This window comes from Aulonocara stuartgranti (genome assembly GCF_965226115.1).
Source record: "Aulonocara stuartgranti genome assembly, chromosome: 4".
NCBI lineage: Eukaryota > Metazoa > Chordata > Actinopteri > Cichliformes > Cichlidae > Aulonocara > Aulonocara stuartgranti.
In genome coordinates, this window is record NC_138942.1 from 37,103,044 (window position 1) to 37,128,223 (window position 25,180).

The 25,180-nt window shown below is 41.4% G+C and overlaps 2 protein-coding genes across 2 annotated transcripts in view; both read left to right on the forward strand.

Moving 5' to 3' along the window:
- On the forward strand, positions 1-24,547 carry LOC309704930 (protein NLRC3-like). Its single transcript, XM_082530443.1, has 9 exons — positions 1-322; positions 2,308-2,509; positions 2,659-4,456; positions 5,649-5,822; positions 6,037-6,210; positions 6,387-6,560; positions 11,860-12,033; positions 21,357-21,403; positions 21,552-24,547. Exons 1-9 carry the CDS (start codon positions 320-322, stop codon positions 22,079-22,081), a joined length of 3,276 nt encoding a protein of 1,091 aa, XP_082386569.1. The 5' UTR covers positions 1-319; the 3' UTR covers positions 22,082-24,547.
- LOC309704923 (uncharacterized protein) overlaps positions 1-25,180 on the forward strand; it is a 535,689-nt gene that overhangs the window by 2,995 nt on the left and 507,514 nt on the right. The window lies entirely within an intron of this gene.

The following is a 25,180-nucleotide window of genomic DNA, read 5'->3' on the forward strand; positions in this document are numbered from 1 at the left end:
GACTCGGATCATGTTCTGGTTTTGGAGCAGTGATCTGCTGATGGTTCAGTTTGATGAGCTTCTTCAAAATCATCCCTGACATCACCACTGAAAGGACGTCCATGAAAACAGACTGAAAATTACTGATATGTTCACAATCTGAGAGTTTAAAACTTGACAGACTTGATTCAGATGAAGTTATTTGAGCAGAAACTCCTGGATCTTTATCCTGTGTTGATCTAATCCTTCATGGTTCCTCCACAGAGTGGACCAGCAGAGCTCAGAGGTTCCCAGTGGTCAGTCTGCCCAGCAGCATCAAACACAGCTGGACTCCATATTTATGGTCTGTACATGTACAACAACTACTTTATTATTAATATTAATAATAATGCATTTATTTATAGGTCCCTTTCAGAACACCAAGGACTCTGTGGACTAAATGACCAAAAGAAAACAAACTTTGAAATCAGACGGTGCAAATGTGATCACAGGGAAACGTTTTAAACATCGAGGCTTTAAACAAAAACCAAAGTGAAACAGTTTGTAGTCGAGATCAGTGGGAATGAAGCTGAATAACTGTTTCTTCAATAACTTTGATCTCTTAAAAAAGAAAAACTAGCTGAAAGTCTGGCTGCTCTTATGAAAAGTACAGAGAAATTATGGGTCGCTCAACACTTGTGCACAATATAAGAGTTTAAATAAATCTAAAGAATAACTCAAAGTCCTACAATCATACTGATAAAGTCATCTACAGCTAACTATCCAAGTGGATTTGTTTAAGACAGCTCCATCTGCTGGTGGCCCTCTGCAGGTGCATGAAAGGGGCGTGTTTATATTGAAAGTAGTAGAGAAAGTAAACCCCACGGGAAGGAGGAGGACTCTCAGCAGCTTCCAGCTCATATTCAGACATTTGACTTCTCACTGAAAGCAGCAAGTTTGAGTGTCTGTACCTTAGTTAGAAGAGATAACATGTCAGTAGTAATTAGAGTTGATTGAGCAATGCTGTCCTTGTAATGTAGTTTATTATTTTTATGGACAAGTCCAGTTTTTCTGTAGAGCCTCTCAAGTTGGTGACAGCAGCAGTGGAAGTTCACGTGTAAACCAGAGCAGCAAATCAGGTCCAAATGTGTTGTTCACAGTGAGTGGGATCATCATTGGCTGCTATGTTAACCTCCTGCAGCAGGATGTCTTTGGTCAGAGAATGGATAGATCACTAAGTCATTGTTGAGTTTAGGGAGACAGTAGACAGTTGGAGGAGGTTCAGCCAGTTGACACACAGTAGATAAAATAACTGAAGGCAGGAGCAGACACCTGTATGACTTTCCACCTCTCACATAGATTATTTCCCTGGGCAGCGCCACAGGGCTGGTAGATGTAAACAAAGCTGGAGGAGAGGATTTATTCATCTGAGAAAAGTCACAGAGTTGTGTCTTGATGCTCAATCATCCAGGTACGTAAATCCCAAAAAGCTTGATTCTGTTCATCTGGATGTTTTCAGTGGGAGAAACGTTTCATCATCATCAGGTGACTTCTTCAGTCTCAGCTGACTGCAGGTTTCAATCTCATAAACAGGACATTTGTATGACTGAAACCAGCCCACTGAAGGAACAATGGGCTGGGAGGTCAGTTCATTGATCATTGGTACGCATATTGTCAGGACCATTGATCAATGGTTGTTGATCAATGGTCATGAGTCCAGTTCACAGAGAGCTGGGGAATGGCTGCAATCACAGCATGTAAGATGGTGACAGTTGTACCCTTAGGCCCCTCCTCCATTCAGAGATGGTCTTTCCTTTTCACATAAATGGCCTCCTTGACTCCGCCCTCAAACCAGCGTTCACATTTACTCAGGACCTTCTTGATGTGAAGTTCTTCTGCTTCGCTGGCTGCTGTGTCTGTGGGGATGGTGTTTGTTCTGTGTTGTAGCGTCCTGATGACGCCCAGTTTGTGCCCCAGTGGATGATGAGAGTCAAACCTTAAATACTGATCTGTATGTGTAAACAGAGTGAACCTTTAAGACCAGTTGTCTGTACGATCAACTCAGTCACCTGAAACATCTCCAAGTTTCTGGCTTTGATCATCAACCTGTTGGTAGTTCAGCTCTGAACACCAGTGAAATGTTTCTCCCACTGAAATCGCTGCATTCATATGAACAGCATCAACGTTTTGGGATCGTGGAGTTGTGGACAAAGTCTCAGTTAATCAGATAAAGTCAAACCTATAATTGGTAAAGAGTTCGCGGATGATATGCCCCTTGATCGTAAAGAAGTGGATGTTGTGTGGACTAAAGTTCAGAGTGGTGGGTCATTCATAAATATTCTGTTCCAGCTGCTGGAGGACAACATCATCACGTTTGTGAAGAACGAGCTGAAGAAGATCCAGAAGGCTCTGAATCCAAATAAGCCCCAGTGCTTGGAGTTTCAGAGGGAGGATGATGAGCAGAGGAGCAGCAGAGAGGCATTTGTGAAGATCACAGTGGACTTCCTGAGGAGAATGAAGCAGGAGGAGCTGGCTGACCGTCTGCAGAGACGTAAGAGGATTTATCTAAAGATTTAAGCTGCTGGATAAATGAGACTTGTGACACCAGTGTGTTCAGTCATTTCTCAGTGGGTCAGAAATTGTCATCAGCATTTTGTAAAATATGATTGTTAAAGTTGTATTTTTATTATTATTATTCAGAACTTCCAGCTGCTGTTTGTCATCGTAACCTTAAATCCACCCTGAAGAAGAAGTTCCAGTGTGTGTTTGAGGGCATCGCTAAAGCAGGAAACCCAACCCTCCTGAATCAGATCTACACAGAGCTCTACATCACAGAGGGAGGGACTGCAGAGGTCAATGATGAACATGAGGTCAGACAGATTGAAACAGCATCCAGGAAACCACACAGACCAGAAACAACCATCAGACAAGAAGACATCTTTAAAGCCTCACCTGGAAGAGATGAACCAATCAGAACAGTGCTGACAAAGGGAGTGGCTGGCATTGGGAAAACAGTCTTAACACAGAAATACAGCCTGGACTGGGCTGAAGACAAAGCCAACCAGGACATCCAGTTCATATTTCCATTCACTTTCAGAGAGCTGAATGTGCTGAAAGAGGAAAAGTTCAGCTTGGTGGGACTTGTTCATCACTTCTTTACTGAAACCAAAGAAGCAGGAATCTGCAGCTTTGAAGACTTCCAGGTTGTGTTCATCTTTGATGGTCTGGATGAGTGTCGACTTCCTCTGGACTTCCACAAAACTACAATCCTAACTGACCCTAGAAAGTCCACCTCAGTGGATGTGCTGCTGATAAACCTCATCAGGGGGAAACTGCTTCCCTCTGCTCGCCTCTGGATAACCACACGACCTGCAGCAGCCAATCAGATCCCTCCTGACTGTGTTGGCATGGTGACAGAGGTCAGAGGGTTCACTGACCCACAGAAGGAGGAGTACTTCAGGAAGAGATTCAGAGATGAGGAGCAGGCCAGCAGGATCATCTCCCACATCAAGACATCACGAAGCCTCCACATCATGTGTCACATCCCAGTCTTCTGCTGGATCACTGCTACAGTTCTGGAGGATGTGCTGGAAACCAGAGAGGGAGGACAGCTGCCCAACACCCTGACTGAGATGTACATCCACTTCCTGGTGGTTCAGGCCAAAGTGAAGAAGGTCAAGTATGATGGAGGAGCTGAGACAGATCCACACTGGAGTCCAGAGAGCAGGAAGATGATGGAGTCTCTGGGAAAACTGGCTTTTGATCAGCTGCAGAAAGGAAACCTGATCTTCTATGAATCAGACCTGACAGAGTGTGGCATCGATATCAGAGCAGCCTCAGTGTACTCAGGAGTGTTCACACAGATCTTTAAAGAGGAGAGAGGACTGTACCAGGACAAGGTGTTCTGCTTCATCCATCTGAGTGTTCAGGAGTTGCTGGCTGCTCTTCATGTCCATCTGACCTTCATCAACTCTGGACTCAATCTGCTGGAACAACAACAAACAACATCCAAGAAGTCTGAAACAGAAGAATCTGCAAAGAAACACTTCTACCAGAGTGCTGTGAACAAGGCCTTACAGAGTCCAAATGGACACCTGGACTTGTTCCTCCGCTTCCTCCTGGGTCTTTCCCTGCAGACCAATCAGACTCTCCTACGAGCCCTGATGACACAGACAGGAAGTAGCTCACTGACCAATCAGGAAACAGTCCAGTACATCAAGAAGAAGCTCAGTGAGAATCTGTCTGCAGAGAAAAGCATCAATCTGATCCACTGTCTGAATGAACTGGATGATCGTTCTCTAGTGGAGGAGATCCAACAGTCCCTGAGATCAGGAAGTCTCTCCACAGATAAACTGTCTCCTGCTCAGTGGTCAGCTCTGACCTTCATCTTACTGTCATCAGAAGAAGATCTGGATGAGTTTGACTTCAAGAAATACTCTGCTTCAGAGGAGGCTCTTCTGAGGCTGCTGCCAGTGGTCAAAGCCTCCAACAAAGCTCTGTGAGTAAACATGTTGTCATCGCTTCATTGTTAAAATCATGGGAAATAAATCAGAAATGCTGAGTTCAAAGAGCACTGTAACATTTTTTTAAAATAGTAAATTAAATGATCATCAGTCACTCAGTAAATATATGGTAGTTTTAATGTTTCACTCCAGCATTTCTAAAACACACTTTGTTCTGTAACTCTTATCAAAGGACAATCCAGACCCAGCCTATAAGAACATGAGCTCTGATGCTTCAGCCCCTCTGACAGGTTTATTATCCTCAGCTTGTTCACTTGTCTCCAACTCCAGGAGTTTGGTTGTTTTATTCTAAAGCACAAACTTCACCTGCCAGACTTCACCTACATCTTTTTCTGATGTTCATAATTTAAGTTCAAGTTTGTATCTCACTTTCAGTGCACACCCTCCCTTTTTAAATATAAATCTCTGCTGTGCTGTCATGTTTTCATCCTGTATGGAGGGAGAAACTCGGTCTTCATTACTGAAATTGCCTCTAAGGTCGTGTTTCTTATCAGTAACCATATGTAACTGTAAGGCTTCCATAACCAGTGTTATCACAGAATTACAGTGGGTTCACTCTGGGTCCTCTACAGTTTCTTCCCACTGTCCACAGACATGCAGTTAGGTTACCTGGTGATCTAAACTTCATGCAGGTGTGAGTGAGAGTGGTTGTCTGTCCCTCTGTGGGCTTAGTGGAAGAGACTGGATGGATCTCTGCTTTGTCTTTGATATATGCTGACAGCAAACATTCTCCATGAAGTCTGCATTTCAGCTCATCTCCTTTATACACACCTTTAACAGGAAGAGTTTTATACAGCTAGTGTTTAAAATCAAGTGTTATTCACAATACACAGGTAATGAGCATGATTATTGAATTACTAAAATTTTCTAAAATAATTGTTTTAGTTAATATTGTATGACAGTGTACACAGAATTATTAGCTCAGTAGGCAGAGTGGTCGCCCCATGATCATAAGGTCAGGGGTCGAATCCACCGAATAGCTACCTTGTGGTACCCCTGAGCAAGGTACCATCAAGGTACCAATCATGTGCACTGGACTGGTAGCACTCATAGTCTCATAGGTTTAAATAAATTTTTTAAAAAAAGGGTTCAACATATAAACAAATTTAATTTGATCACATATATTGTTTGTTTTTTTTGTTGTGGTTTTTTCCCTTTCTCTCACAGACTGAGCAGCTGTAACGTCTCAGAGGAAGGCTGTGAAAATTTGTTGTCAGTGGTCAGCTCCCAGTCCTGTAGTCTGAGAGAGCTGGACCTGAGTACCAACAGCCTGAAGGCTTCAGCAGTAAAGCTTCTGTCTGCTGCAGTGGAGAGTCCACATGCCAAACTGAATGTTCTGAGGTCAGATCAATTTGTATTATGTTTAGTTCTGTTTGTTTATGTGTTTGATGTTTGTTTTTGTTTATATCTTTATCCAGTTATCCTTGTTTCATAGCATTTTTATTTTATTTCAAAGTTAAACAGAAGTTTTACTAACCTGCTCAGCACAAGACAATAAGCTATTGCACCTTGATTACACTTTAACAACAATCTTTATTCATGTTTTTATCTTCAGACTTAACATCTGTGAACTCTCAGAGGAAAACTGTGAAGCTCTGTCCTCAGTTCTCAGCTCGCAGTCCTCTAGTCTGACAGAGCTGGACCTGAGTTTCAGAAAGCTGCAGGATTCAGGAGTGAAGCTTCTGTCTGCTGGACTACAACGTTTAAACTGTAAACTGAATACTCTGAGGTCAGATCAGAAAACATTTAGTTTTTAGAATTATTAATTAAAGTTCATACATATGATGTTGTATCTTAGTATCTTTATGTTTCCTTTAAAAATAGAAAGTCAACATTTAATGTTGTGAAATGTATTAACAAACTCTACATGAGTACTTGTTTTATAGATTGTCTTTTATTTTTCAGACTGAGTGGCTGTAACCTGTCAGAGAGAAGCTGTGAAGCTCTGTCCTCAGTCCTCAGCTCCCAGTCCTCCAGTCTGAGAGAGCTGGACCTGAGTAACTCTGACCTGCAGGATTCAGGAGTGAAGCTTCTGTCCGCTGGACTAAAGAGTTCACAGTGTGAAGTGGAAACTCTCAGGTCAGGATTCAAACTTTTCCACAGATGATCATTTGAAATGTGATTTATATTATTGTATAAACAGGTAACTTTTACAGCTGTCAAGTGAACTTTTATTCACATTTGAGTGGATAATTGGACTCTGAATTACTAAAAGTTGTTATAGTCATGTCTTTGTTTATTTAAAAAAAATACTTCATGTACTGCCTAATTTAAAGATTTAGGCTCCTTTGGGCCCATAATATATATATATTTGATTTCTTTGTGAATGAAATTAGGAGGATATTGGCGACTGCTGATTGGCTCGCTGTTTGTTTTTTATTCACAGTACTTAATTTTAAAGGCTGATTTCTCAAAATGAGATGTTTATCTTTTCTTCTACAACACGTGGAGCCACCAAATCTTCTTGCTTGATTTATTCATTACAGTTTGATTTAAAGAATATTAGACTCGTAACATAATAAATATATTTATTTCACTTCTTCTTGAGAGAAAGAAAGGGATGACTGGGTGAGCTCCAGTGGTTCATCCCAGCAGAGAGAGCGGCACACTGGGCTGCAAATGATCACAGTAGTAATGGCCATAGTTTGATAAAACAGGCAGTCTTACCCTGTAGATAATACAGGGTTCTGGTGCCGATGTGGGGGAGGGGAGTCGCCCGGTACTAACTACATACTACTAACTACCTCATCCAGATGTCTTCCCTACTAAACCTGATAAGAAGTAACTGCAGTAGCCTTATAGGTCAAATCAGTTTCACCTGTTAAAGTTAGCTCCACTATTAATTAGGGGTGGGGGAAAAAATCGATACTGTGTAGTATCGTGATATTTTGTTTGCTAATAATGTATCGATACAGGGACAGCAGAAATCGATATTTTGTTACAAACAATTTTTTCTCTGAAGTCAACATGCTCTGGAGTCAGAGCATGTTGATCCTTTTTCTGAGCAACAATCCTGACATTCCTTCACTGTCCAAATGTGTTTAACTTTTTTTTTGGCAGCAATAAACATGACAGTTTACTTATTTTAATTTAAGACATGTTTAATTTTAATTAAGTTTGAAACTTTTTTATTTAATGTAAAATTATATATTTTTTTAAATTTACTTTCAAATTCTTCAGTTGCTGAAGGGGCTGCATAGTTTTCATAAATTGCATAGTTCAGAATAGCTATAATTGTACCAGATGGTTGCATTCAGTTAAGTTGGACTAGACTGTAATACAAACCGTTCAGTTTGTCAACAATAAAACTGAAATGAGAGAAAGACTGAGTGTGAGACTTTGATATTAGATAAAATGAATATTGATAAAGTTTACCTTTATGTGCAGAATTTAAATATCGCAAAATATTTTAAAAAATCGCAATAATATCGTATCGTGCGTTAAGTATTGTGATAATATCGTATCGCGAGTTGTATGGTGATTCCCACCTCTACTATTAATGGTGTCACTTGTTATTTCTGGGATGAGTTTAGTAGCCTGAACAGCTGCTTAAAGGAAAGTAATTAAATAATAAAAATAACCTAAGTCCGGGGGAACCTGCAAGAGCTGTTTGCACAAAGAATAATGCTCAGACTTTGAGGTTTTATCGTTTTACACAAGGTTTAAAAATGAATGTCCACAATTGAATTGCAGAAATTGTTATTGAGCTAATACTGATGTAGTTGTTATCTTTGGTAAGGAGAGGTTGGAGGAAGGATGAGCACAGTCAGGCCTAAAGATGCTCTTAATAATAATAATGGATTGCATTTATATAGCGCTTTTCGAGACCCTCAAAGACCCTTTACAATCCCACTACAGGGAGTGCAGAATTATTAGGCAAGTTGTATTTTTGAGGAATAAATTTATTATTGAACAACAACCATGTTCTCAATGAACCCAAAAAACTCATTAATATCAAAGCTGAATGTTTTTGGAAGTAGTTTTTAGTTTGTTTGTAGTTTTAGCTATTTTAGGGGGATATCTGTGTGTGCAGGTGACTATTACTGTGCATAATTATTAGGCAACTTAACAAAAAACAAATATATACCCATTTCAATTATTTCTTTTTACCAGTGACACCAATATAACATCTCCACATTCACAAATATACATTTCTGACATTCAAAAACAAAACAAAAACAAATCAGCGACCAATATAGCCACCTTTCTTTCCAAGGACACTCAAAAGCCTGCCATCCATGGATTCTGTCAGTGTTTTGATCTGTTCACCATCAACATTGCGTGCAGCAGCAACCACAGCCTCCCAGACACTGTTCAGAGAGGTGTACTGTTTTCCCTCCTTGTAAATCTCACATTTGATGATGGACCACAGGTTCTCAATGGGGTTCAGATCAGGTGAACAAGGTGGCCATGTCATTAGTTTTTCTTCTTTTATACCCTTTCTTGCCAGCCACGCTGTGGAGTACTTGGACACGTGTGATGGAGCATTGTCCTGCATGAAAATCATGTTCTTCTTGAAGGATGCAGACTTCTTCCTGTACCACTGCTTGAAGAAGGTGTCTTCCAGAAACTGGCAGTAGGACTGGGAGTTGAGCTTGACTCCATCCTCAACCCGAAAAGGCCCCACAAGCTCATCTTTGATGATACCAGCCCAAACCAGTACTCCACCTCCACCTTGCTGGCGTCTGAGTGGGACTGGAGCTCTCTTCCCTTTACCAATCCAGCCACGGGCCCATCCATCTGGCCCATCAAGACTCACTCTCGTTTCATCAGTCCATAAAACCTTAGAAAAACCAGTCTTGAGATATTTCTTGGCCCAGTCTTGACGTTTCAGCTTGTGTGTCTTGTTCAGTGGTGGTCGTCTTTCAGCCTTTCTTACCTTGGCCATGTCTCTGAGTATTGCACACCTTGTGCTTTTGGGCACTCCAGTGATGTTGCAGCTCTGAAATATGGCCAAACTGGTGGCAAGTGGCATCTTGGCAGCTGCACGCTTGACTTTTCTCAGTTCATGGGCAGTTATTTTGCGCCTTGGTTTTTCCACACGCTTCTTGCGACCCTGTTGACTATTTTGAATGAAACGCTTGATTGTTCGATGATCACGCTTCAGAAGCTTTGCAATTTTGAGACTGCTGCATCCCTCTGCAAGATATCTCACTATTTTTGACTTTTCTGAGCCTGTCAAGTCCTTCTTTTGACCCATTTTGCCAAAGGAAAGGACGTTACCTAATAATTATGCACACCTGATATAGGGTGTTGATGTCATTAGACCACACCCCTTCTCATTACAGAGATGCACATCACCTAATATGCTTAATTGGTAGTAGGCTTTCGAGCCTATACAGCTTGGAGTCAGACAACATGCATGAAGAGGATGATGTGGACAAAATACTCATTTGCCTAATAATTCTGCACTCCCTGTATTCATTCACTCTCACATTCACACACTGGTGGAGGTAAGCTACAGTTGTAGTGGTAGGTTAGGTTTTGCCCAAGGACAAAATGACCAAGACAGAGAGAGCTGGCTCATCAGACAGACAAGCTCATCTTGTAACCTACTGGTTCGCTGGTCAGCACACCAGCTGACTAGCGAACCGGCTAACTAGCACACCAGCTAACTAGCACACCGGCTAAATAGCAAATCAGCTAACTAGCAGACCAGCTAACGGCAGCCACAAGCTGAAGGACGATTAAATGTAGTGGAGATATCAGAGATGACACTGGTGTGTCCGATTCACTCTTTAGCACTCTGGTCACTCCGGTGTGTCAGCCAGAACACCACTGAAGGCCAAATGATCCCAGCATGTGGAATAAAGAGCTTAAGGTTTGGTTTGAGACACTTTATTCTTTCACTGATTGATTCTTGTGGCTGTGATCACGTGTGTGGTTTCTTACAAAAAGGAAGTACACAATACAAATACATGACAAATAAGATGAATAGATAAGTTACATATCCAGTTATATGTACGTACATCAGTATAGCTAATATAGCCATATATAAGGACAAAGATCACAGTACTATAATGCAGTAATGTTAAACACAAAGGTGTATATCTACATAAATCTGTCCTATCAGTGATCAGGGTACTGTAGTATACTTCCACTACATAAACTATAGAAACTAAACGACATTAGTGTGACTTTAAGTTACCATCAGTACAGACGAACTGATGGTAGTTGTACAAAATAAAGGCATTGCAATTATTGTGAAGGGCTTCCGGTTAAACTAAGATCAGCTGATTACCTCATAACAAATTGTTTGCTATAGAACGCAGCTCCCACTCTTCATTAATATCATGTACTGTAACTCCCAAGTAACCATGGTTACCCAGCCACGCCCAGTAGTCTCCAGAGAGACCAACAGCTGGTGCACGTTGTAACGCCGTGGCTTTCATAGTCTCTCCTTTTTCTACAGCTCATTTGTTCTTCTTGTGATGGTGCGTCTTGAGGGAGGCTCATACATGCCGTCATTTGTTGATCCTAAGAACGTTCCTCAGACCGACTTCTTCAACAACACTAATCAGCCTGCAGTTTGTAGCTACTCACTTCACTGTGGTGTTTGTTAGCTTGTCTTTCTTTGGTTTTATCCTGACTCCTCCCACAAGCTGATCCTACGTAGTCTGCCCAAGCCTCCCACCTCTGTTTGTTTGGGTGGTTTGTTTGCTGCCATCAACAGCGTGTAATGCATTTAAGTGATACTTCAGACATGAAGTACTGCGACAATAAAAAACTCAACTTTGCTTAAAAATAACTTTAGTTGTATCAACACTGCCCTCTGGAATAATTAGACTTTGGTGACAAACTGATGTGATCTCCATGTTTCCTTTGTTGGACTGTGGGCGAGTGTCAGAACTGAATGTACTGAGTAACATGTGGAGTTTAAATATGTGTCAGTTCCAGTTTTAGAGCTCTAAAGTGCAGCTATCATGTTAGGAATATGTTAGGAATAGACAGGAACACTGAGCACACTGAGGTCAAATCTTTATTTATCCAGTTCATCTGTAGGCTGAGCTCAGTCCATCCATTTAGTGAAATGATGTTTAAAGGTCTCCTTGTTCTGTGAGCGTGCACAGATCCTGAAGCAGAAAGCCTGGGTTAACAGAGAAATGATCATCACTGTGATGATGCTCACCATCTCTGACTGGGATTTGAGGTTTTGTCAAAGCAGCAAAGAAAGCCTGGCTATGTTGGACTGGGTGTGGAAGCAGCTCCCAGTTTGAGTTCAGGAGACAGACACCCTCTCTACTTTGACGATCAGCTTCAAACTTTCCTTTTTGATAAAACTTATAGTTAGAGCTGGATCAGGTGACCCTGAACCATCACTTAGTTATGCTGCTATAGAGATGGATAACAGATGGATTGTTGTTTTGTGTGTCTGCAGTCTGTCAGGCTGTCTGATCACAGAGGAAGGCTGTACTTCTCTGGCCTCAGCTCTGACCTCCAACCCCTCCCATCTGAGAGAGCTGGACCTGAGCTACAATCATCTAGGTCTCTCAGGAATGAAGCTTCTGTCGGCTGGACTGAAGGATCCAGGCTGGAGACTGGACACTCTCAGGTATGGAGAGAATGTCTGATATAGGAGGAAGATCTGGAATCATTTCCTGTGTCTTTCACTCACTTCCTGTTTGTTTCCTGCAGATGAGACATGAACAATCACACATGCAGGAATATTTTCAGGGACAGACACACTAGTCTAGCTGGATAGTACATGGATATTTATGTAGGGGGTCTTCAAGGAGTCTGTTTGCAGGAACATTAATGATAACTGATAAGTCATGTTGAGAGTTTCATTAAAAGTAGACTTACAGTTAGGTAATATTTGGACAGAGACATTTTGTAACTTTAGATACAAGTATCAGCCATGTGTGTGTTTCCCATGCTGTATGTCCACAGTCACAGTGACAGTCAGTGACACTGACAGAAGGATGAAACAAGGCTGTGAATCATTTCAGTCTGTGTGTGTGACAAAGAGGCAGACAGGAGCAGCTAACATTTGGAAATGGAAGCTTACTGGAAACACTACATTCACGGCTGAATTCACAATAGATTTGTTCTCAAGTGCACATTTAGCAGCTAATGCTAATACTGTTTTCCCTTTGCTTTCTACAGCAGCTATTGCTAAGTAGGCCACTTTGCTCCGCTAAGGATTTGTGTGACCATGATGGAGACTCTGATAAGCTAATGCTGCTAAGCTAATGCTGTTTACGGGCCCTGTTAGAATCAATATTTCATTCTCATTCTGTTGTTTGAGAACAATATTAACGTTTCACATCATTATAACACAAGAGAAAAGGGTATTGGCATTAGCTACTAGTGCTTATTCACCTCAAATTACCTTTAGCTGCTAATGGCAGCCTACTTAGCATTAACTCCTCACTAATATAATGCTAATTTACATCAAATTAGCATTAACTGCTCATATTGTTATAAGGAAAGAGAAAACGGTATTAGCAGTAGCGCATAATGCTAATTCACGTCAACGTAGTATTAGTTAATAATGGCAGCCTACTTAGCATTAACTGCTCACTAATATAATGCTAATTCGCATCAAATTAGCATTAGCTGCTCAAGTTGTTATAAGGAAAAAGAGAAAACGGTATTAGTATTAGCTGCTAATAATTATTCACCCCTAATTAGAGTTAGCCCCTAATGGCAGTCTACTTAGCATTAACTCCTGACATTGTTATAATGCAGGGGAAAAGAGTTACCATTATCGGATAATGCTAATTCTCATCAAATTAGCATTAGTTAATAACGGTAGACTTCGTATCATTAGCTGCTGTCATTCTTACAAAGCAAACAGTATGAGCATTAGCTGTTAATCCTTTTTCATCTAAAATTAGAATTAGCCACTAATGGCGTATTGTTAAAAAGTAAGAAAAAACATTGTTAGCATAAGCGGATAATGCTAATTCATCTCAAATTAGTATTAGCTAATAATGGCACCTGCTTAGCATTAGCTGGTCACATTGTTATAAGGCAAGAAAATATGGTATTAGCATTAGCTGCCAATTTCTATTTACCTAAAATTAGCATTAGCCACTAATGGTAGCCTATAGCAAAAACTTCTTAATGCTAAATGAAGTTAATTAATGCTAAGTAGGTTTAACTGAAATTAAAGTAGTGTTAGCATTAGCTGCTGATATTGTTAAAAGGTAAGATAAAACATTGCTAGCAGCAGCGGATAATGCTAACACACATAATAATTAGCATTACCTAATAATGGCAGCCTTCTTAGCATTAGCTGCTCATATTGTTATAATGCAAGGGAAAAGAGTTGGCAAAAACAGTGTTACCATTATCGGATAATGCTAATTCTCATCAAATTAGCATTAGTTAATAACGGTAGACTTCGTATCATTAGCTGCTGTCATTCTTACAAAGCAAACAGTATGAGCATTAGCTGTTAATCCTTTTTCATCTAAAATTAGAATTAGCCACTAATGGCGTATTGTTAAAAAGTAAGAAAAAACATTGTTAGCATAAGCGGATAATGCTAATTCATCTCAAATTAGTATTAGCTAATAATGGCACCTGCTTAGCATTAGCTGGTCACATTGTTATAAGGCAAGAAAATATGGTATTAGCATTAGCTGCCAATTTCTATTTACCTAAAATTAGCATTAGCCACTAATGGTAGCCTATAGCAAAAACTTCTTAATGCTAAATGAAGTTAATTAATGCTAAGTAGGTTTAACTGAAATTAAAGTAGTGTTAGCATTAGCTGCTGATATTGTTAAAAGGTAAGATAAAACATTGCTAGCAGCAGCGGATAATGCTAACACACATAATAATTAGCATTACCTAATAATGGCAGCCTTCTTAGCATTAGCTGCTCATATTGTTATAATGCAAGGGAAAAGAGTTGGCAAAAACAGTGTTACCATTATCGGATAATGCTAATTCTCATCAAATTAGCATTAGTTAATAACGGTAGACTTCGTATCATTAGCTGCTGTCATTCTTACAAAGCAAACAGTATGAGCATTAGCTGTTAATCCTTTTTCATCTAAAATTAGAATTAGCCACTAATGGCGTATTGTTAAAAAGTAAGAAAAAACATTGTTAGCATAAGCGGATAATGCTAATTCATCTCAAATTAGTATTAGCTAATAATGGCACCTGCTTAGCATTAGCTGGTCACATTGTTATAAGGCAAGAAAATATGGTATTAGCATTAGCTGCCAATTTCTATTTACCTAAAATTAGCATTAGCCACTAATGGTAGCCTATAGCAAAAACTTCTTAATGCTAAATGAAGTTAATTAATGCTAAGTAGGTTTAACTGAAATTAAAGTAGTGTTAGCATTAGCTGCTGATATTGTTAAAAGGTAAGATAAAACATTGCTAGCAGCAGCGGATAATGCTAACACACATAATAATTAGCATTACCTAATAATGGCAGCCTTCTTAGCATTAGCTGCTCATATTTTTATAATGCAAGGGAAAAGAGTTGGCAAAAACAGTGTTACCATTATCGGATAATGCTAATTCTCATCAAATTAGCATTAGTTAATAACGGTAGACTTCGTATCATTAGCTGCTGTCATTCTTACAAAGCAAACAGTATGAGCATTAGCTGTTAATCCTTTTTCATCTAAAATTAGAATTAGCCACTAATGGCGTATTGTTAAAAAGTAAGAAAAAACATTGTTAGCATAAGCGGATAATGCTAATTCATCTCAAATTAGTATTAGCTAATAATGGCACCTGCTTAGCATTAGCTGGTCACATTGTTATAAGGCAAGAAAATATGGTATTAGCATTAGCTGCCAATTTCTATTTACCTAAAATTAGCATTAGCCACTAATGGTAGCCTATAGCAAAAACTTCTTAATGCTAAATGAAGTTAATTAATGCTAAGTAGGTTTAACTGAAATTAAAGTAGTGTTAGCATTAGCTGCTGATATTGTTAAAAGGTAAGATAAAACATTGCTAGCAGCAGCGGATAATGCTAACACACATAATAATTAGCATTACCTAATAATGGCAGCCTTCTTAGCATTAGCTGCTCATATTGTTATAATGCAAGGGAAAAGAGTTGGCAAAAACAGTGTTAGCATTAGTGGATAATGCTAATTCACCTAAATTAGCTAATAATGGCTACGTACTTAGCATTACCTACTAATATTGATATAAAGCAAGAAAATATGGTATTAGCATTAGCTTCTAATGCTTTCTCATCTAAAATTAGAATTAGCCACTAATGGCATCCTATTTAGCATTAACTCTTCACATCGCAAGGGAAAAATTTGAATTCAATAAAAAAAAAAGTGTTCACATTAGCTACTTGTATTGTTAAAAAGTAAGAAAAAACATTGTTAGCATAAGGGGATAATGCTAATTCACCTCAAATTAGTATTAGCTAATAACGGCAACCTACATAGCATTAGCTGGTCACATTGTTATAAAGCAAGAAAATATGGTATTAGCATTATCTGCCAATTCCTATTCACCTAAAATTAGCATTACCTGCTAATGGCAGTCTACTTAGCATTAACTCCTCACTAATGTGATGCTAATTCACATTAAATTAGCTTTACCATTAGCTGCTAGCATCAGCCTACCTAGCACTAGCTGCTCACATTGTTAAAAGGGAAGAGAATACGATATTAGCATTAGCTGGTAATATTTATTCACCCCTAATTAGAATTAGCCACTAATGGCAGCATACTTGGCGTTAACTCCTCACATCGTTGTAATGCAAATGAGGCTAACTTGCATTAAATTAGACTGCTGTTATTAGCTAATGCTATTTAGCAGTAGCTGCTCACATTGTTATAAAGCAAAGGAAAACGATATGAGCATTAGGTTCTAATGCGTATTTGCTTTAAATTAGACGTAGGTGCTAATGGCAGCCTACTTAGCATTAGCAGCTCAGATGTTATAATGCTAGGAAAAAGAGTGTTAGCATTAGCCGTTCACATTGTTATAAAGTTAAGGGAAATAGTGTTAGCATTAGCTACTCACATTTTTAAAAAAAAGTAAGTGTTAGCATTAGTGCATAATGCTAATTCATGTCAAATTAGCATTAGTTAATAATGGCAGCCTATTTAGCATTAGCAGATAATGTTGACCTTGGCCCACTGGAAAAGTTAAGAACTAAAGATTTAGGAGTGTTTCTCGATAGCTCTTTCTCGTTTGAGAAACAAATGAATTCTGTTATTAAAACCAGCTGTAAGGTTTATATTGTTGATTGTCATTTATGCTTAGAAATATTTACTCATATATGCTTAATTTTATAATCGATTGCATAATGATAGAGGTTTGATCCTGAGTAGTCTGTAAAGACTCTGTGTGCTTTCCAGAGTGCTCTGGCATGCACACACCACTTGGGGCCATGAGAGAGGTCGTACCCTCTCTTACTGATTTATGGTGTAGGACAGAGGTCTCAAACTCAATTTAGCTGGGGGCCGCTGCAGGCAGAGTCTGGGTGAGGCTGGGCCGCATTAGGTTTTCCACAAGAAAGGCATGGTTAAAAAATTCCAATCTTCTCAAATCTCTTTATTTTTATTTTTTAACACAAAATATGAAAAATGAATAAACAAATTAAGAATTAATAAGAAAAAAAATCAATCAGTAATACATAAATAAAATAATAATAAGATATTTTTAGTCAGTGAACTTGTGTGTATCTTTCAGTCTTCTATATCTGCTGTATTTAGATTGAAATGTCTGTATTAACAGTTCTATAACCTTCTTCTGAACATGAATGGAACACTGTAGAAAATGAACTGTTCTTCTGAACATGGCTTCTCTTGCCTACTCCTTGCTGCTAGAGACCTGGCAGCGTTTCCTCTCGCATAGCCGAGCCAGATTTGGCCTGAGGGAGGAAGCAGTTGCGACCCTCAGTATGTCTTGAAGATGATCATCCGTAAGTCTGGACCTGTACTTGGACTTATTGAAGTTCAAAGTGGAGAAGAGCTTTTGGCACAAGTATGTGCTACCAAAAAGGCACATGGTCCGCTTGAACATTCGGGAAAGCCGAGGGAAACTAGGGCTCAAGTCTCTCAAAAATTGTCCAAGCTTGTCTGCTTTTCCACTCACCTCCCTGAACTTTGCTTTGAGTTCAGAGTTGCACTGCAGCTCAATGAGCTCCATTTGAAGCACAGAAGGGGCATCTTGCACATCAAAGGAGAAGGGGTCCGCAAAAATGTGAAAGGTGGCTCTGTGTGTCTTGAAGTCAGCAAATCTGTGATCAAATTCCTCCTGTAGCCTCAAAATGACATCAACATACTCGTCAGCACTGAATGGTGTGCCTGCATCCACGAGTGCCTTGCATGCTGGGAAATGGCAAAGGTTTGTCTGAGAGAGCTGAGCTTTCCAGAGCGCCAGTTTTGTGGAGAATGCTCTCACGTTGTCATAGGCAGCACTGACAAGTTGCCCCTGGCCTTGTAACGTCTTGTTCAGTACATTAAGCTCATGTGTCATATCAACAAGAAAAGCTGAGTCCATGAGCCATTTGGGATCAGTTAGCACAGGAACACTAACTCCATCCTTCTCCATGAAGGCTTCACTTCTGCTCTCAACTCAAAAAGTCTCTTTAATACATTTCCCCTGCTGAGCCAACGTACCTCAGTGAAGTCGAGCACATCCCCATATTCTGACTCCATTTCCTCTAGAAAAGCACAGAACCTTCGGTGCTTTAAGCCCCTGGATCTGATTTGGTTGATGCATTTCACAACAATAGACATCACATTGTCAAACTTCAGGCATTTGCTGCAAAGGACCTGCTGATGGATGATGCAGTGCAGAGCAATGGCCTCCTCCACGCCTTCCTCTTCCAGTTTGTTTTGTGCCACCAGTCCATTTTTCCTCCCTGTCATTGATGGCGCTCCATCTGTTGTTATTCCAACAAACCTCTTCCATGGCAAACCAACATTCTCAATGGCATCACACAGCTTGTAAATATCTGCTGAGCGGTGGTCTGGCCATGCATTGGAATTACTGTGAGCAGCTCCTCCATCACTTCAAAACTGTCATCAACACCACGGACATACATTGGGAGCTGGGCAGTGTCGGTGATGTCTGTGGTCTCATCAAGAGCGACTGAGTATACACTGAAACATTTGGCTTTCTCACACAGTTGGTCATAAATGTCACTTGACAGGTCAGAAATGCGATCTGCTGCGGTGTTGGCAGAAAGGCTGATGTTGCTAAACTGACCTTTCTTTCCCGGACAGACTATATTTGCAGCCTGCAATATGCACTTTTAGACAAATGCACCTTCTGTGAATGGCTTCCCTGCTTTAGCAATCATCTCACTAACCACGTGGCTGCGACTGCTGCATTATTCTCTTTGGTTGCTTTCTTGGAGAAATCTTGCTGCCTCAGTAGATCTGTTTTAAGACTGGCAACCCGGTTCGCTCTCTCGTCTCCCTGGTATTTTGCATCCAGCTCAGCATGTCTAGTTGTGTAATGACGTTTCAAATTGTATTCCTTGTGCAGCGCAACTTTCTCTGTGCAAATAAGACAGGTCGGGGTGCCCCTGTGCTCAACAAAGAAATATTGCATTGCCCACTTTTCCTGAAATTGTCGGTGCTCATCACCAACCTTTCTCTTCACCGCAGGCTTTGAAAAAGACATGTTTGGGGCTATGTGACATTTATAATTCTACTTGGTGTCACTGTCGCATTGAAGTTTCAATCAAGCGTTTAGCCGACGGACGGGGAACGTCTCAACGCGTAGAGAACGTCATTTCTGCTTCTTTTTCTTGCAACCGTAGCACGGCGATCGGCAGATAAAAAGCCGGTAGCAGTCTCCTTTGTTTTTACGCTCGATGTTCATGTCTTTCATGACGACACGAATACCGTGGCGTTTGCAGATGGTAGAAAGTGCAGGGATAGCGAGCGCAAAAAAGGCGACTGCTCACGGCGCCGGGCTGTTGTTACAGGAGAAAGAAGCGGAAATGACACCGTGACATATAACAAATAACATCAGCTGTTTCTGATGTTAGTTGTTTTGACTGCTTTTACATTATATTGAAATATATGTAATGTTCATGTTTGCTGCAATGCAAACGCAGTGATGCAAATAAAAACATGGAGCCACAAATTACGGTGCGACCCTATAATTAGTCCGGGTTACCGGGGACTGTTGTTGCCGATGAACAGGTGTCGCTATGTGACTGCAGACTAAATTGGGCTGCATTGAGTTCATGACTTTTCTTTTATCCCGCCGCCTACGCATCACTGTGAGAGTTAATATGAGATCTCTCTCTGTGGAAAAATAACTTTAAATCCCACTGACGTGTGTATAAATCTATATACGTATAATGTCCCGCTGGGCAGCAACTTAAAAAACAACTTTTTTTGAAGTGTTGTGAACGCAGCGCGCTGGGGCGAATGTCGGCGTTTGCCCAATAGAAAGGAGGAAGCCAGCCAGGCACAGAAAGAAAGAAACACTCCAGGGCAACGCTGCTGGAACTTTGACTCATTGAGAAATGTTTCCCTGCTTGCATCAAGCCCGGCTGGTGTCCCCTGAGATCCATACCCCACCCTGATTGGTGGGTTAATTCAGCTCCGCCCACAACACTGTAAAGTGTCATACATTATCAAACTAACATTACATTTTCATATTAAGGTGGGGCCAAAAACTATCGTCCGGCAGGCCGCAATTGGCCCGCGGGCCGCGAGTTTGGGACCCCTGGTGTAGGAGGACACCTACTCTGTGTCTGGTTAAGTATAAGAGCCCTTTGTTAGGGGGACCGCTGGACTCTTAGCACCAGCTTTGGGGTCACAGGGTCACATCTGGAACACACACACACACACACACAGACACGCACGCACAGACACACACACACACACAGACACAGACACAGACACACACATACACACACACAGACACAGACACACACATACACACACACAGACACACACACACACACAGACACGCACACACACACAGACACACAGACACGCACACACACACACACACAGACACGCACGCACGCACACACACAGACACACAGACACACACACAGACACACACACAGACACACACACAGACACACACACACAGACACACACACACACAGACACAGACACACACATACACACACAGACACACACATACACACACAGACACACAGACACGCACACAGACACACACACACACACAGACACACACACACACACACACACACACTATGCACAGACTGGTACTCTTTGTTCATACCTGTGTAAGACGTCATAATGAACTTGTGCATATTCATGTAAGCTCAATAAAGAGCAGTGTTACGAGGGAGCAGACGAGAGCGACTGAGGTCAAGTGAAGGAACGGCGCTGTCACAGTTCTCTCCCTCATCAATTGTCTGGTTCCAGCGGTGGGTCTGTGCTAGACGACCCATCACCAGCTTTTTCCACTGGTTACCAGTACGTGGTAGAATCCACTTCCAGATCTGGTTGTCTTTAAATCTGTGAATGGATTGGCTCCATCTTATCTCTCTTTAACAAAAGAATCCAAGTGGAGCCCTCAGGTCTGCAGATAAGCAGCTTCTGACCAGAACTAGACGTAAAAACAGAGGTGAGCTTTATCGATGGCTGCAGCCAAACTCTGGAACAGTCGCCCTTCACATCAGGTCGTCACCAACACTGGACATTTTTAAAAGCCGGTTGGAAACACATTTGTACTCTGTAGCTTTCAATCCTGACCAGTCTTTATAGTCATTACTGTGTATGTTTCCTATTTTCTCTCTACTCTGTGCAGCACTTTGGCTCAAGCTGTTTTTAAATGTGCTGATAAATAAATGTAGATTTCTTTGAATAAAACAGTGGAGCCGAGCTTTGAGCTCAGTGTGTAACAGTGTGTGTGTGAGAGCCATGTAATGTCCATGTGTGCATGCTGACTGTGCTGCTCTGACCCCCCTCCTCCTTTCAGGGTGGAGCCTGCTGGAGTCCGATGGTTGAGACCAGGTCTGAGGAAGTGTAAGTGTGTTTTTAATGGGATTCATGAAAACAAAGCAGCACACATTCAACCATCTTCATCATGTCAGGAGTCATCATCAAAGTGTCAATCAATGAACAGATGATGGATCAATAACTGCAGCTGGATTGTGTTTGTTCTCTCCATCAGATTCCTGTCAACTCACAATCGACACAAACACAGTGAACACAAACCTCCAACTGTCTGACAACAACAGGAAGGTGACATATGTGGAGGAGGTTCAGTCATATCCTGATCATCCAGACAGATTTGATTTTTATCAGCTGCTGTGTAGAGATGGTCTGACTGGTCGCTGTTACTGGGAGGTCGAGTGGAGAGGAAACGTTTTTATATCAGTGAGTTACAGAAGCATCAGAAGGAAAGGACGCAGTGTTGACTGTTGGTTTGGAGACAATGATCAGTCCTGGAGTCTGGTCTGCTCTGATGATGGTCCTCAGTCTGTCAGGCACAATAGCAGCTACACATCCATCTCCTCCTCCTCCTCCTCCTCTGTCTCTAACAGAGCAGCAGTGTATGTGGACTGTCCTGCTGGCACTCTGTCCTTCTACAGAGTCTCCTCTGACACTCTGATCCACCTCCACACCTTCAACACCACATTCACTCAAACTCTTTATCCTGGGTTTATGTTCTGGTCTGGTTCCTCAGTGTCCCTGTGCTGATCCAACAGACAGTTTCCATGACTGCAAGTGTTGAGTGGAAAAATGCTACATTGCATTATTGCATCCTCTCACCACAGGAGGCGCTGTTGGCACCACTGATTGCTGATCAGCTGTTCTCTGATGATCTGATTGATACTGTGAATAACGGGACTCACTGAACTCTGTGACACAGTGAAGATTACAGAGTTTAACTTCAACATCTGACTGACGTCACACAGACAGAAGGATGAACCAGTGAGGCACAGAACACCGTTACTGGAGATACTGGATCAGCTCCATGTGAACCTCTGATGGAGAAGCTGCTGAGCCAGAGAAACATCAGGACATGACAGCAGCTGCACTTATCTAACAACATGTAGCAGAGCTGATCTATGTTAGAGGATCTATCACAGCAGCTGAAGCCAAAGTCCAACACTGGATACCAGCTGAGCCTGTGCTGAGTGTAGTGTTACAGGAAAAGGGCAGAAACACTGGTAGCTCCCAGTGATGCTGACTGGGGCACAGAGCTGAATGATGCAGCATCAGGACACTGTTTCAGTCTGACTGACAGAGAAACCTGTAGCTGTATCTACATGTGAGGCAGAGGCCACACAAGCAGCTTTCTATGTTTCACAGTGACTGAGATCTTCAGTGGGGGTGGACATGCTCCTGTACAGACCTCTGAGGAGAACCAAGGTGCAGTCAAAGAGTCCAGTCTGTCCTCACAGATGTGAACATGTGCTTTCATCAGGTCTGCTGTCAGCTAGCAGGCTCACATCAGAATCACTGTTCCTGAAAAACACAGTCTGTGTGACATCATCAGTCAGCTGATGGTCCCAGATCTGAATGGTTTCTGTCTCTACTGAGGAAGTCAGAGAATATCACTGAGGTGTGGATCAGGTCTGAGTGAGCTGTGGAGGGACAGCTTTAAACAGTCCACAGGTCTCACGTCCTGCTCAGTCTGGTAGCAGATACCTCGTATTGTTCCAGATGTGCTGACATCAGCAGCAGCACAGCTGTGTGATACCATGAATCTCAGTTATTGATCCAACACACAGTAAATACAAAGATCAGGATTTCTGAGAGTAATCATTATGAGTCTGAACACATGATCACTGAATGTTAGTCTCCACAATAATAAGCTAACACAAGCAAACACAGCTTTCAGCTCTTATTTTGAAACTGGCTTATTTAGAGAGCTGTGATGTGAGCGTGCCTGGCTCTGAGGCACTTGGGTCAGCCTCTGTTGTTTAGAAGTGTTACAGACTGTGAATGACACAGACCTGTCAGTTTCCATGTTTGTCTGTAACACAGCTCAGGGCTCCATGCTGAACGCATCCATCCAGTGTTATTGATCCAGGACTGATACCAGCATTGGGATCAATACTACAACACACAATCACATGTGTCCACGTGATGTGTTTGACCAGCTTTATTCATTAATGATCAATCAGCTTATTTACTGCATCTGAGTCCAGCTTCATTTAAATGATCCAACCATGAAAATGACATCAGTCCTACAGAAGCACTTCATGCTAACAGGAAGTCATTGATTAAGGTGGAATAACACAGAGACACAACCACTCACAGCTAACCTGACCCCACTAACTGCATGTGTTTGGACTGTGGGAGGAAGCCGGAGTACCGGAGAGGACGCACACAAACACGGGAGAACATGAAGCACTGAAACAAAGATGGTGGATTTGACCTCAGGACCAGGCAGGGTTACGGGGGTCATGACCCCCCAATAATAGATCCAGCTACTAGGGTTGCCAACTCCCTGAAAAATAAATAAGGGACACCTCGTGGCCAGGGCCGGGCGACCCAGTTGTCTTCACCCTTCCCAGTGTGGTGAATTTTCTAGCTCTTTTTTTGTGTGTGAAATTATTTTTTTAACCATTTGACTTGAAGTTGATTTAAGTAGATGCATATTCTATTCTTTGTGATATGAACACATGTGAAACAAATGATCATTTAGCCATTTATTTTTAGCTCAAAATGACAACATTAACACAGTAAAACAGGTCTCTTTCTTAAACAGAAGCCTGTCATGCTTAACTTTTGAGAATATAAGTAAATCTTTCTTTAAAAGAACTCTGTCCTGCTTAACTTAAAGTAATAGAAAACAATAGAAAGAAAAACATTCTTGTAACAGTGCACATTTAGTGCATTTAGTACAATTGGCTTCAGTTGAGGTATTATTTCAGCTTTTCTAATGCTAATCAGCTGCTCCTGTTTGTAAACCCGCTTGTTCCCATGATTACGCATCATAACTCATCATCATTATTCATCTATGTATTACTTTTATGTATTAGTCATCTATTTGTTGTAATCATCTATCCTTGCAGTTGTTTATTACACAAAATAAATTATATTATCACACTTCTGGCCACATAGCGCTGATATTCACTGCACATGCCCATATTAACGTTTTCCAGCCAGGTGTTTTCCTTTTCCCATTCTTCCCTTTCTCTGAGGGGAACAAACATTGCTTCTCTAACGCTGGGCTTACACTGTGCGATTTTAGGCCCATTTTGAGCCGATTTTTGAGTGATCGGACCGATTTTGGCCTTCATCGTGCCTCGTGTAGTATACGTGGGGTAAAGAGAAGTGATTAACACCTCACGACCAGCTCCCGATCATCAATCGCTCGTGAGGGTCTCACCACAGCCGCTCACACTGCTCACGCGCAAACACGTAAACGTTGGTGTAAAAGATGGAGCAGCACGGCTGTGCAGCGTGTGATCTGGACACAAGCGATGGAGGCACAACTTGTAGAACTTTGGAAAGCTCATCCGAGCCTTTTCGATGTGGCCTCACAAAATTATCACGACCACAACAACCGTGAAAATAGTTGGATTTACACTGCTGCTCAATCACAGCTGATCAATGTTTTTCATTAGCAATTTAGCAAAGTTGATGGTGGTGGTGTGTCTGTGTGAGTGAGAGACAGAGAGAGTGAGCGACAGATTTTCTGTTATAACCTTCATGTTATGGACGCACAGTGTGAGCACTCAGGTCGCATCAGAGCATCGGGCGGTATAGTGTGAGACCTGCATCGTGACATACGAACTTCTAACCCCTGCGAGTCAATCGTGCAGTTTGAGCAGGAGCTGAATA